Genomic DNA, 13,912 nt, shown 5'->3' with positions numbered 1-13,912 from the left:
TTCTGAGAAAGTTGGTGTTGAAGTTTTATGTGTACCCCTGGTACCTGTAACATTTTGACCAGTGAGTGTAGTGACATGCCTAGCTAACATGCTAGTGGTCTGGGTTCAAAACCTGTGTTTTGCCCCCTCCCCACCCTATTGTACAGAATATCATTAAATAGTATATGTTATACAAAATTATTCAATGCAGTTTATTAAATAAAGTGATCATTACAGCCAACTTTTCTTCAGATGTGTACACTGTTTGTTATAGAATAGAATTGCATGTGTTAAATCATCCCCAATGGAATTTCGTCTTTTGGCCAACAGATCTTTAACTGCACTGGCTACTGTACCTTTGATTGCAGTAGAATTAGTGGAAATCATTCTCAGAGATGTATTTGTAAGAAATTTTAAATTGTGAAGCAATGTTTTTGGTGTATATGTTGGCATTGGTGAGCTCGCCCTCAGATTGTTTGTCACACTCTCTTGCTTCTGATGGATCTTCTTGTGGCTGTTGTTTTGTTGAAATATTTGCTTCTCCCATTTCACTGTACTTTTTTGACATGCACTGTGCTGAATACAAGTTGTGAACAGCTTATGCCAGTGACAAATGCCAGCTTCTGGTGTACAGGCCACGGAATTGTGTGGCCATGAGGGAGAGGGCAACAAGAAGTGAGATCATATCTAGGAAACACATGAAACAAAGTTGTCCAAATATTTGGAATTTTAACTACAAACAGAACAGACATTTGAAGAAAGTTTACATTAATGATTGAAGTGTTATGTAACAATGGGGGATTTTCCAAGTGTTAATGTAATTACTACAGCACAAATGACTATTTTTGGATAATGTTGTGTGGCAGGTGGTGTTTATTGATGTTCTGTAGGATTAAAAAAAATTGAAAATTAAAACAAAAAAATACCCAAGCAGGATTTGAACCTGGAACACCCATGTGGTAGCCATGAACCTTAGCCACTGCACTAGCTCGTTTGTTCGAAACATGACTAACATTACCCTTATAGGGGCTAGGCATAAAAGTTCAACATAGATTTTCTCAGAAACAAAAGGCATCGCATAAAAAGCCACTAGGCAGGTACTTGGAACAGGTCCCTTTACATCATGCCCAAGACAAGCAGGATTTGAACCTGGAACACCCATGTGGTAGCCATGAACCTTAGCCACTGCACTAGCTCGTTTGTTCGAAACATGACTAACATTACCCTTATAGGGGCTAGGCATAAAAGTTCAACATAGATTTTCTCAGAAACAAGAGGCATCGCATAAAAAGCCACTAGGCAGGTACTTGGGACAGGTCCCTTTACATCATGCCCAAGACTCATCAAAATCTGCGATTAACAGGTCTCATGAACTCCTTACTCGCCACAGCCTGTGGGATTATTTCCAGACTGAATTTTTGCTCTGCAGGAATAGTCCTGGCAGAATAAATCGTGCACCTGAATGGGGGTCAGATCTGGGACCTTTGCCTTTTGCGGACAAGTGCCCTGCAAAGTGAGCTACCAAAGCACAACCTTACAGGAAAAATTGGCGCACTTACCACTGAAAATTCAAACAGCATAGTGAACACATTATTGTGGCCAAGATAGATACGAAGCCCGCTCCGACTACAGTAGTAAAAGTTTATATGCCGACTAGCTCCACAGACGATGAAAAGATAGATGAAATGTATGATGAGATAAAATAAATTATTCAGATAGTGAAGGGAGACGAAAATTTAATAGTTATGGGTGACTGGAATCCGACAGTAGGAAAAGGAAGAGAAGGTAACATAGTAGGTGAATATGGATTGGGGCCAAGAAATGCAAGAGGAAGCCGCCTGATAGAATTTTGCACAGAGCATAACTTAATCATTGCTGACACTTGGTTCAAGAATAATAAAAGAAGGTTGTATACATGGAAGAATCCTGGAGATACTAGAAGGTATCAGATAGATTTTATAATGGTAAGGCAGAGATTTAGTAACCAGGCTTTAAATTGTAAGACATTTCCAGGGGCAGATGTGGACTCTGACCACAATCTATTGGTAATGAACTGTAGATTAAAACTGAAGAAACTGCAAAAAGGTGGGAATTTGAGGATATGGGACTAGGATAAACTGAAAGAACCAGAGGTTGTAGAGTGTTTCTGAGAGAGCATTCGGGAACAATTGACAAGAATAGTGGAAAGAAATACAGTAGAAGAAGAATGGTTAGTTTTGAGAGAGAAAATAGTGAAGACAGCAGAGGATCAAGCGGGTAAAAAGATCAGGGATAGTAGAAATCCTTGGGTAACAGAGAAGATACTGAGTTTAATTGGTCAAAGAAGAAAATATAAAAATGCCGTAAATGAAACAGGTAAAAAGAAATACATCTCAAAAATGAGATCAACAGGAAGTGCAAAATGGCTAAGCAGGGATGGCTAGAGGACAAATGTAAGGATCTAGAGCCATATATCAGTAGGGGTAAGATAGGTACTGCCTGCAGGAAAATTAAAGAGACATTTGGAGAAAAGAAAACCTCTTGTATTAATATCAAGAGCTCAGATGGTAAATCAGTTCTAAGCAAAGAACGGAAAGCAGAAAGATGGAAGGAGTATGTAAAGGGTCTATGCAAGGGCAGTATACTTGAGGGCAGTATTATGAAAATGGGAGAGGATCTAAATGAAGATGAAATGGGAGATATGATACAGTGTGAAGAGTTTGACAGAGCACTGAAAGACCTAAGTCAAAACAAGGCCCCGGGAGTAGACAACATTCCATTAGAACTACTGATAGCCTTGGGAGAGCCAGTCCTGACAAAACTTTACCATCTGGTGAGCAAGATATGAGATAGGCAAAATGCCCCCAGACTTCAAGAAGAATGCAGGTCTTGACAGATGTGAAAATTACTGAACTACCAGTTTAATAAGTCACAGCTGCGAAGTACTACCATGAGTTCTTTACAGACGAATGGAAAAGCTAGTGGAAGCAGACCTCAGGGAAGATCAGTTTGGAATCTGTAGAAATGGGACATGTGAGGCAATACTGACCCTACGACTTATCTTAGAAAATAGATTAAGGAAAGGCAAACCTACGTTTCTAGCATTTGTAGACTTAGAGAAAGCTTTTGACAATGTTGACTGGAATACTCTCTTTCAAATTCTGAAGGTAGCATGGGTAAAATAAATGGAGCGAAAGGCTATTTACAATTTGTACAGAAACCAGATGGCAGTTATAAGAATAGAGGGGCTGAAAGGGAATCAGTGGTTGGGAAGGGAGTGAGACAGGGTTTTAGCCTCTCCCTGATGCTATTCAATCTGTATATTGAGCAAGCACTAAAGGAAACAAAAGAAACATTCAGAGTAGGTATTAAAATCCACGGAGAAGAAATAAAAACTTTGAGGTTTGCCGATGACATTGTAATTCTATCAGAGACGGCAAAGGACTTGGAAGAGCAGTTGAACCGAATGGACAGTGTCTTGAAAGGAGGATACAAGGTGAAATCAACAATAGCAAAATTATGATAATGGAATGTAGCTGAATTAAATCTGGTGATGCTGAGGGAATTAGATTAGGAAATGAGACACTTGAAGTAGTAAAGGGGTTTTGCTATTTGGGGAGCAAAATAACTGATGATGGTCGAAGTAGAGAGGATATAAAATGTAGACTGTCAATAGCAAGGAAAGCATTTCTGAAGAGAAATTTGTTTACATCGAGTATAGATTTGTCAGGAAGTCGCTTCTGAAAGTATTTGTATGGAGTGTAGCCATGTATGGAAGTGAAACATTGTCGATAAGTAGTCTAGACAAGAAGAGAATAGAAGCTTTCAAAATGTGGTGCTAAAGAAGAATGATGAAGCTTGCACAGGATAAAGTAGCATGATGAGCTGCATCAAACCAGTCTCTGTACTGAAGACCACAACAGCAACCTTTTTAAAAAATTAAAAATAAAAAAAAACTGTTGTAACAGAGACCAAACAAATTTTGGAAAATACTGGTTATCCAGAACTAAAATACCGATATCTTTAACCTGGTTGGTTTTCCCTTCCCTAATTTTTCATATGCAATTCATTTTATTTTTTGGAAATTAAGATAGGTAAGTAAGTGGTCACTGCTGTCTGTGATATGCCCACACAAGTACGATCTGCAGACAGATCGTGTAACTTACCGTTGGATTTCTACAATCTGTTGCTCGCATGTATGGGGAAGGAGGAGACTGGGATCACTTTACACCCAATGTCCTTTGACGAGATAGTGATAAACAAGTGTTAATTTTCTCAGTTACTGTAGCTGTTAAGGTGTTAACTTTTGTCATTTAATGTGAGTGTGCCGTCTTGGTTTAGAAATTTGCTCCAACTGCTGTTATGTCAGTTTAAGCAACACATTCATAGTTTCTGAAAAAAAAAGTATATCATGATATAATAAACTGCACACTGTGTATTATCTGTTGTAACAGCGGGCATTGTACAATGCCCACCGTACACAGTCAGCATTGGTAGAAAAGGAAGGAACAAGTGACTGCATCCAGTAGGTGCAACCATTGTCACATCCCGTCCGTCTACATTATGTGATCAAAAGTATTTGACACCTGGCTGAAAATGACTTAAAAGTTCTTGGCACCCTCCATCGGTAATGCTGGAATTCAATATGATGATGGGCCACCGTTAGCCTTGATGACAGCTTCCACACTCGCAGGCATATGTTCATCAGGTGCTGGAAGGTTTCTTTGGGAATGGCAGCCCATTTTTCACCGAATGCTGCACTGAGGAGAGGTATCAATGTCAGTTGGTGAGGCCTGGGATGAAGTCGGCATTCCAAAGCATCCCGAAAGTGTTCTGTAGCATTCAGGTCAGGACACTGTGCAGGCCAGTCCATTACAGGATGATATTGTAGTGTAACCACCCCACCACTTAATAAATAATCATGTTGAAAGATACAATCGCCATCCCCAAATTGCTCTTCAAGAGTGGGAAGCAAGAAGATGCTTAAAACATCAATTTAGGCCTGTGCTGTGATACTGCCATGGAAAACAAGGAATGCAAGCCCCCTGCATGAGAAACATGACCACATAACACCACAACATTCTCCGAATTTTACTATTGGCTCAACACACGCTGGCAGATTACATTTACAGGACATTCGCCTTACCCACACCCTGCCATCGGGTCGCCACATTGTGTACTGCGATTCGCCACATAACGTTTTGCCGTTGTTCATTTGCCCAGTGTTTATGCTTCTTACACCAAGCATTGACTGGTGTGATGTGTGACTTGTGAGCAGCCACTCGACCATGAAATCCAAGTTTTCTCACCTCCTGCCTAACTTTCATAGTACTTGCGGTGGATCCTGATGCAGTTTGGAATTCTTTTGTGATGGTCTGAATAGATGTCTGCCTGTTACACATTACGACCCTCTTCAAATGTCAGTCAGCAGACAAGGTCAGCCTGTATGCTTTTGTGCTGTACATGTCCCTTTAAAATTCCTCTTCACTATCACTTCAGAAACAGTGGACCTAGAGATGTTTAGGAGTGTGGAAATCTCACGTACAGACGTAAGACACAAGTGACACCCAATCACCTGACTATGTTTGAAGTCCACGATCTCTGCAGAGCGCTCCATTCTACTCTCTCACGATGTATAATGACTACTGAGGTCACTGATATGGAATACTTGGCAGTAGGTGGCAGCACAATGCACGTAATATGAACAATGTATGTTTTTGGGGGTGTCCAGATACTTTGGATCACATAGTGTATGTGTGTGATGTGATAACATGAGACAAACCATTCAAAACATGCATCAGCACAGCTGAATTTCACGAAATTAACAGCTGTTTTGCAAAAATGTTCACTATGTAATTTGCAGCTGCTGCTGGAATATCGATGTGTACATGTGTGCAAAAAAAAAGAAATTGCTATCTGTAGCTGCGTTTGAGGTATAGCTGGCTTTGATATATTGGGATGTAAATCTTTTACTTTTTAGGATCCTGCCAGTTTTGGATGAAACACTGCTAGCAAACAGCCAGAAGAGATCTTTTTGACAGTGTATATTTGTTCAGGTTCCATTTTTTGCTTTGAAGGGGCAAATTAATATGGATGCTGAATCTTTTGCTCTGAGCATGCATTTTGATGAGAAAATGATTTATAGATGACCAATCTGTTCCTGTAAACATTTTGAATTTTAAATAAAGCATGCCCTATGTAACACTGCCCTCTGTAACCTGTTACATGATGTGAATGATTTTGTTGTGTGAAGATACAGGTCAGTGTACAAAGATGATAACTTGTTGGTTCTTTGTCAGAATACTGCACTATTTCTGTATGAACTCAATGTCCAAGAGCCTCGATAATATTTGATGTTTGAGTGTTATTTTAGCCAGGTCTTGTATCAAAATACGTGAATACTGAAGATAGTCCACACTATTGATTTGGACATGGGGAGCTACAGAATATCTTTTTCCATCATCAATCTTCTGATTGGTTTGATGCGGCCAGCCATGAATTCCTGTCCTGTGGAAACCTCTTCATCTCAGAGTAGCAATTGAAACCTACGTCCTCAACTATTTGCTGGATATATTCCAATCTCTGTCTTCCTCTTCAGTTTTTGCCCTCTACACCTCCCCCTAGTACCATGTAAGTCATTCTTTGGTGTCTTACCAGATGTCCTGTCATCCTGACCTTTCTTCTTGTCAGTGTTTTCCACATACTCCTTTCCTCTCCGATTCTGTGCAGAACCTCCTCATTACTTACCTTATCAGTTCACATAATTTTAAACATTCGTATGTAGCACCACATCACAAATGCTTCAATTCTCTTCTGTTCCGATTTTCCCACAGTCCTTGTTTCACTACTATACAGTGCTGTGCTCCAAACACATTCTCAGAAATTTCTTCCTCAAAGTAAGGCCTATGTTTGTGGTAGACTTCTCTTGGCCAGGACCACTACTAGGCTGCTTCTGATGCCCTCCTTGCTCCATCCATCATTGGTTATTTTGCTTTCCATGTAGTAGAATTCCTTAACTTCCATCTACTTTGTGACCATCAATCCTGGTTTTACATTTCTCAGTTTTCTCATTTCTGCTACTTCTAATAACTTTAGTATTTCTTCATTTTGCTCTCAGTCCATATTCTGTACTCGTTAGACTGTTCATTCCATTGAGCAGATCATGTAATTCTTCTTAACTTTCACTCAGGATAGATATCCTTTCACTTTGAATTTTAATTTCACATCTGAGCTTTTTTTTTCTGTCATTGCTTCTTAGATGGTAAGATTGAATTGTAGAGGCAAAAGAATACATCCCTATCTTACACTCTTTTTAATCCAAGCACCTCGTTCTTGGTTGTCCACTCGTAAAGTCACGTGGTGCTTATGGTAGTTTTATCATGGAGTTCATACCAAATCATCAGTGTGATCTGCTGGTAGAATTGCAGTGCGAAATGTATGCACTGTGTTGTTCACAGAGTTGTAAAAATACTGGCTGGCATGTAAGCAATTTAAATAATGTGTTTATTTTTTCTGATTTGTAACTAGTTTATTGAGAAATTGAGTATTTAAAACTAACATACAAATAAAGTAGAAGTAAATCATTATTGTATTAATATTGTTGTTATTCCTTCCTGTCTTTTCCACTGTTTCATATTAAAGTAGCAGATACTTACATTTGAATTTATTAAAATAGAACATGCTTTGCATTTTAGGTTCCAATCTGGTGTTGAAAGCAATCCGAGCCATGGTCGAGGATAAGGCAGATGAGGTAGTGTACTAATTCATTTGGTTTATTCCAGTTGTCACATAATGCTTTATTATGTATCTGAATGTTTCAGAAATGAATTATGTCATTTAATGAAATAGTTGTTTATATGGAATGTGTTGTTCTGCCATTGGAGTAGAAACTTCCATGTAGGGGTGGGTAGCATCATGAACATTAAGTTAAGCCCAAATTATTGAATCTTGTTTAAAATTGTTTCAACCTGAAATTGTGACTGAGACGTGATGAAAAGTTCACTCAGTATCCATTCAGAATTCTGTGGTTTTTCATATGCTGCTGCAATCTGTTATTATAGTGCACATTTCAGTCAACACATTCAAGAGAAAATAGTACTTATCAACAGAGCATTTGTAGAAGTTTTTGTATGAAGGGCACTTAAAGATAACATCTGGCTGGACAGTAAAAGAAATAAGTAGAATGTTGAAAATGGGCAGGACTTCTTTTCATGAACAATTCAGGGTTTTCGAGAACAGTTTTCTGGTGCATGTGAAACTGAAATTTTACAGTCAGTGTATCACCAGTTGTTATTTTACAGCAATTGTACGTGGATGTTTAATGTGAAAATTATTCAAGCTGAGAGTTGCTTCACAAGCAATAGAGAGACAATGGGACAAACAAGTGGATCAGAGAACATACAGGTGATCTTCCAATGAATTTGGAGGGTGATTCAAAAATGTGTTTGTTGATCACACAGACATTATGATCAGAGGCCCAAATTCAACCTTAATGGGCAGAGTTGAGATGGTAGGAGTGGTTCGCAGCAAACAGTTAGTCTTTATCTCACAGTGACTGATATCATGTGATTTTAAACAAACAATGGTGACTTTTCAGTGCCAGTAGTAGACATTATAAGTGGCAAGACACAGTGAAATACAGTGTAAAAATTCTTTGGGGTCCAGTGGGATAACAAATTAATAAGAAATAAACACACAGATAAACTAATCAAGAGGTTCAGTTCAGCATGTTTTGCCGTTACAAACTTCTGCCAATATGAAATATTGTGAAAATGTTATCAAAAAATAAATATTGTGAAAAGTCTAGCAAAAGCTTTTGTTAAGGATGTTGGAATTTGTACTCACTTTCCAGTATATTTACTCCTTACATGTTTTTGTTGCCAGTTATAAAAATCAGTTTAAGTTAAACTGTTAGTTACACAGTCACAACATAGGAAACACATAATTTTTGTGTACACTTTACATATTGTTTTAGGGTTCAGAATAGAGTTATGTGCTCTGGTAATTATAAAATATTCAACAAACTACCAACTTGACAAGGCAAGAAATTGAGAATCCCAACCAATTCAGAGTAAAATTAAGAATATGCCTTATTAGCCACTCTTTCTACAAATAAGCTTTATTTCTAAATTTAAGGATTGAAAAGCAGCAGCTATGCAGTAGAACAGGGCAGGCATAATTTGTCCTCCCCCCCCCCCCCCCCCCTCACCCCACCCCAGAAAGCAGCTTTCTATTTAATTTACTCCATTGAATTTAGCTATTATAAGTATGGATAGAATCAGTCTGGAAAATCCAGGGTGGAATGCAGCAGTATTTGAGAAGGAAAGTTGCTACTCACCATATAATAGACATGCTGAGTCGCAGATAGGCACAACAAAAAGACTGTCACAATTAAATCTTTCGGCCTTTGGCATTTTAGGTCTATTACAGGGTATGAGCCATGAGATAAGGGATTGTGAGTGAACCTACACAATATACTCGTCCATCCTTAGACAATCCCTGCTCCCCATTCCTTAACTCATGCTTCATATCCCTGTAATAGACCTAGATGCAAGACGTGTCCCATACATCCTTCCACCGCCACCACCACCACCACCACCTACTCCAGTCCAGTCTCTCTCTCTCTCTCTCTGTCTGTCTGTCTGTCTGTGTGTGTGTGTGTGTGTGTGTGTGTGTGTGTGTGTGTGTGTGTGTCTTGTTGACAAAGGCCAATGGTTGAAAGCTTTAATTGTGTCTTTTGTTGTGCCTATCCATGACTCAGCATCTCTGCTATATGGTGAGTAGCAACTTTCCTGGTCATAATATAATTTGCTGACTATAATATAATGTGCTATTAACATAGTATACAAACTTATGACTTCTTGTCTTTTGTTAATGTATGCCTTGAATCATTCAATGCCCCTGAAGATTTCTTGTTTCTGATGGCATCTATGGGACATGGTGGATGGACAAATGAATGAATCAAAGAATCAATCAGCCAGACAATAGTGGTAGATGTAATCCTTCTCTCTTCCAAATTTGGCCAACTGAGAATCTTGTGGAATTTATGGCTTTATGGCATTTCTTTTCCTCTCTTCCCGGTTAATGATGTGATGTAATTAAAGATCTTTATTGCTCAGTCCCTTTTATCCATTGTCACTTGTGTATAAAATTTTAACTATCTTTTTTGCACTGTGTCCATGATCTTTTTGGTGTACCTGTAATAGTCCTCATTTTTCCCAGTCTTTGGAGTGCCATCAGTAGTCTTCTGGGGCCCCATAATGTTCCTGTGATCTCCCTTTCATTTTTTCATGTTCTTTCAACTGTCCCTATTTTATTTAAGGTACGACACTCCATAGTGCAGTCCCCTTCTGGTGTTATAACTAAATTATTGATCCTGATTTTGGCCTTGTAGGATATCCCGCATTTGTTGCACTTATTCTCTCAGATGCTGTATCGAAAGTTATTTAATCTCTGAACCCTTTGCAATAAAGATGGGGTCAGGCAATTATCTTCAGTATTGTCTTGGAAAATGGTTCAAGTGGCTCTAAGCACTGTGAGACTCGACATCTGAGGTCATCAGTCCCATAGACTTAGGACTACTTAAACCTAACCAACCTAAGAACATCACACACATCCATGCCCAAGGCAGGATTCAAACCTGCGACCGTAGCAGCAGTGCGGTTCCTACCTGAAGCACCTAGAACTGGTTGGCCACAGCTATTGTCCTGGAAAAAATAATGGAAAACAAGGAAGATGTAATTATTTATAAGGTACTTGTATGTGTGATCACATGATCTCAGACTGCAAACTAAAATTGCATGTGCAAAGCAATAATATTACCAACTTTACTCTACACCTCGGAAACCTGATGCTGTTATAAAGCTGACATTAGGAGGCTAGACGCCTTTCATCTTCGCTGCCTGAGATCATGTAGTGTCCTTGCATCCCACCGCCCAAAAGTGGGAACCATTCCAGCACACATTTTCCTTGTCCATCAAATTGCCCAGTGTATAAAAAGGGAAGAAAGACTATGAATTCAAAACTCTTAATAATCTATTGCACTCTGAATCCCAACAAAAATTTAACAGTCTTCACCTGGTATCTTTGACATCTACCTTTACTTCTGTTGGGTCCTTTCCTCTTCCTCTTCCCTCACCCTCCTTACCTCCATCTAATCCTCCTCCTCCCCCCTCTCCTCGCCCCTCTCTCCTCGCCCCTCTCTCCTCGCCCCTCTCTCCTCGCCCCTCTCTCCTCGCCCCTCTCTCCTCGCCCCTCTCTCCTCGCCCCTCTCTCCTCGCCCCTCTCTCCTCGCCCCTCTCTCCTCGCCCCTCTCTCCTCGCCCCTCTCTCCTCGCCCCTCTCTCCTCGCCCCTCTCTCCTCGCCCCTCTCTCCTCGCCCCTCTCTCCTCGCCCCTCTCTCCTCGCCCCTCTCTCCTCGCCCCTCTCTCCTCGCCCCTCTCTCCTCGCCCCTCTCTCCTCGCCCCTCTCTCCTCGCCCCTCTCTCCTCGCCCCTCTCTCCTCGCCCCTCTCTCCTCGCCCCTCTCTCCTCGCCCCTCTCTCCTCGCCCCTCTCTCCTCGCCCCTCTCTCCTCGCCCCTCTCTCCTCGCCCCTCTCTCCTCGCCCCTCTCTCCTCGCCCCTCTCTCCTCGCCCCTCTCTCCTCGCCCCTCTCTCCTCGCCCCTCTCTCCTCGCCCCTCTCTCCTCGCCCCTCTCTCCTCGCCCCCTCTCTCCTCGCCCCTCTCTCCTCGCCCCTCTCTCCTCGCCCCCTCTCCTCGCCCCCTCTCCTCGCCCCCTCTCCTCGCCCCCCTCTCCTCGCCCCCCTCTCTCCTCGCCCCCCTCTCTCCTCGCCCCCCTCTCTCCTCGCCCCTCTCTCTCCTCGCCCCTCTCTCTCCTCGCCCCTCTCTCTCCTCGCCCCTCTCTCTCCTCGCCCCTCTCTCTCCTCGCCCCTCTCTCTCCTCGCCCCTCTCTCTCCTCGCCCCCCTCTCTCCTCGCCCCCCTCTCTCCTCGCCCCCCTCTCTCCTCGCCCCCCTCTCTCTCCTCGCCCCCCCTCTCTCTGCTCGCCCCCCCCTCTCTGCTCGCCCCCCCCTCTCTGCTCGCCCCCCCCTCTCTGCTCGCCCCCCCCTCTCTGCTCGCCCCCCCCTCTCTGCTCGCCCCCCCCTCTCTGCTCGCCCCCCCCTCTCTGCTCGCCCCCCCTCTCTCTGCTCGCCCCCCTCTCTCTGCTCGCCCCCCTCTCTCTGCTCGCCCCCCCTCTCTCTGCTCGCCCCCCCTCTCTCTGCTCGCCCCCCCTCTCTCTGCTCGCCCCCCCTCTCTCTGCTCGCCCCCCTCTCTCTGCTCGCCCCCCCTCTCTCTGCTCGCCCCCCCTCTCTCTGCTCGCCCCCCCTCTCTCTGCTCGCCCCCCCCTCTCTCTGCTCGCCCCCCCTCTCTCTGCTCGCCCCCCCTCTCTCTGCTCGCCCCCCCCTCTCTCTGCTCGCCCCCCCTCTCTGCTCGCCCCCCCTCTCTCTGCTCGCCCCCCCCTCTCTGCTCGCCCCCCCTCTCTGCTCGCCCCCCCCCTCTCTGCTCGCCCCCCCCTCTCTGCTCGCCCCCCCCTCTCTGCTCGCCCCCCCCTCTCTGCTCGCCCCCCCCTCTCTGCTCGCCCCCCCTCTCTCTGCTCGCCCCCCCTCTCTGCTCGCCCCCCCCTCTCTGCTCGCCCCCCCCTCTCTGCTCGCCCCCCCCTCTCTGCTCGCCCCCCCCTCTCTGCTCGCCCCCCCCTCTCTGCTCGCCCCCCCCTCTCTGCTCGCCCCCCCCTCTCTGCTCGCCCCCCCTCTCTGCTCGCCCCCCCCTCTCTGCTCGCCCCCCCTCTCTGCTCGCCCCCCCTCTCTGCTCGCCCCCCCTCTCTGCTCGCCCCCCCCTCTCTGCTCGCCCCCCCCTCTCTGCTCGCCCCCCCCTCTCTGCTCGCCCCCCCCTCTCTGCTCGCCCCCCCCTCTCTGCTCGCCCCCCCCCTCTCTGCTCGCCCCCCCCTCTCTGCTCGCCCCCCCCTCTCTGCTCGCCCCCCCTCTCTGCTCGCCCCCCCTCTCTGCTCGCCCCCCCCTCTCTGCTCGCCCCCCCTCTCTGCTCGCCCCCCCTCTCTGCTCGCCCCCCCTCTCTGCTCGCCCCCCCCCTCTCTGCTCGCCCCCCCCTCTCTGCTCGCCCCCCCTCTCTGCTCGCCCCCCCCTCTCTGCTCGCCCCCCCTCTCTGCTCGCCCCCCCTCTCTGCTCGCCCCCCCTCTCTGCTCGCCCCCCCTCTCTGCTCGCCCCCCCCTCTCTGCTCGCCCCCCCTCTCTGCTCGCCCCCCCCTCTCTGCTCGCCCCCCCCTCTCTGCTCGCCCCCCCCTCTCTGCTCGCCCCCCCTCTCTGCTCGGAACACTCGATCTAGTGTGCTCGCCCCCCCCTCTCTGCTCGCCCCCCCCTCTCTGCTCGCCCCCCCTCTCTGCTCGCCCCCCCTCTCTGCTCGCCCCCCCTCTCTGCTCGCCCCCCCTCTCTGCTCGCCCCCCCCTCTCTGCTCGCCCCCCCTCTCTGCTCGCCCCCCCCTCTCTTCTCGCCCCCCCCCCCTCTTCTCGCCCCCCCCTCTGCTCGCCCCCCCCTCTGCCCCCCCCTCTGCTCGCCCCCCCCTCTGCTCGCCCCCCCCTCTGCTCGCCCCCCCCTCTCTGCTCGCCCCCCCCTCTCTGCTCGCCCCCCCCTCTCTGCTCGCCCCCCCTCTCTGCTCGCCCCCCCCTCTCTGCTCGCCCCCCCCTCTCTGCTCGCCCCCCCTCTCTGCTCGCCCCCCCCTCTCTGCTCGCCCCCCCCTCTCTGCTCGCCCCCCCTCTCTGCTCGCCCCCCCCTCTCTGCTCGCCCCCCCCTCTCCCTCTCTCTCTCCGCCCCTCCCCTCCCCTCGCCCCCCCCGCCCCTCGCGCCCCTCGCCCCCCCCTCTCTCTCTCTCTCTCCGCCCCTCTCGCCCCCCTCGCCCCCCCCCTCTCTCCGCC

General features: G+C 46.3%; 1 protein-coding gene across 1 annotated transcript in view; it reads left to right on the top strand.

Moving 5' to 3' along the window:
- Positions 1-13,912, top strand: part of LOC126291711 (N-alpha-acetyltransferase 30-like) — a 79,773-nt gene that overhangs the window by 50,168 nt on the left and 15,693 nt on the right. The window contains exon 3 of the mRNA XM_049985368.1: positions 7,653-7,708. Within this exon, the coding sequence (XP_049841325.1) occupies positions 7,653-7,708 (56 nt within the window). The remainder of the gene's footprint in view (positions 1-7,652; positions 7,709-13,912) is intronic.

This window comes from Schistocerca gregaria, chromosome 9, assembly GCF_023897955.1.
Source record: "Schistocerca gregaria isolate iqSchGreg1 chromosome 9, iqSchGreg1.2, whole genome shotgun sequence".
NCBI lineage: Eukaryota > Metazoa > Arthropoda > Insecta > Orthoptera > Acrididae > Schistocerca > Schistocerca gregaria.
This window is presented reverse-complemented; position numbering and strand designations above follow the sequence as displayed.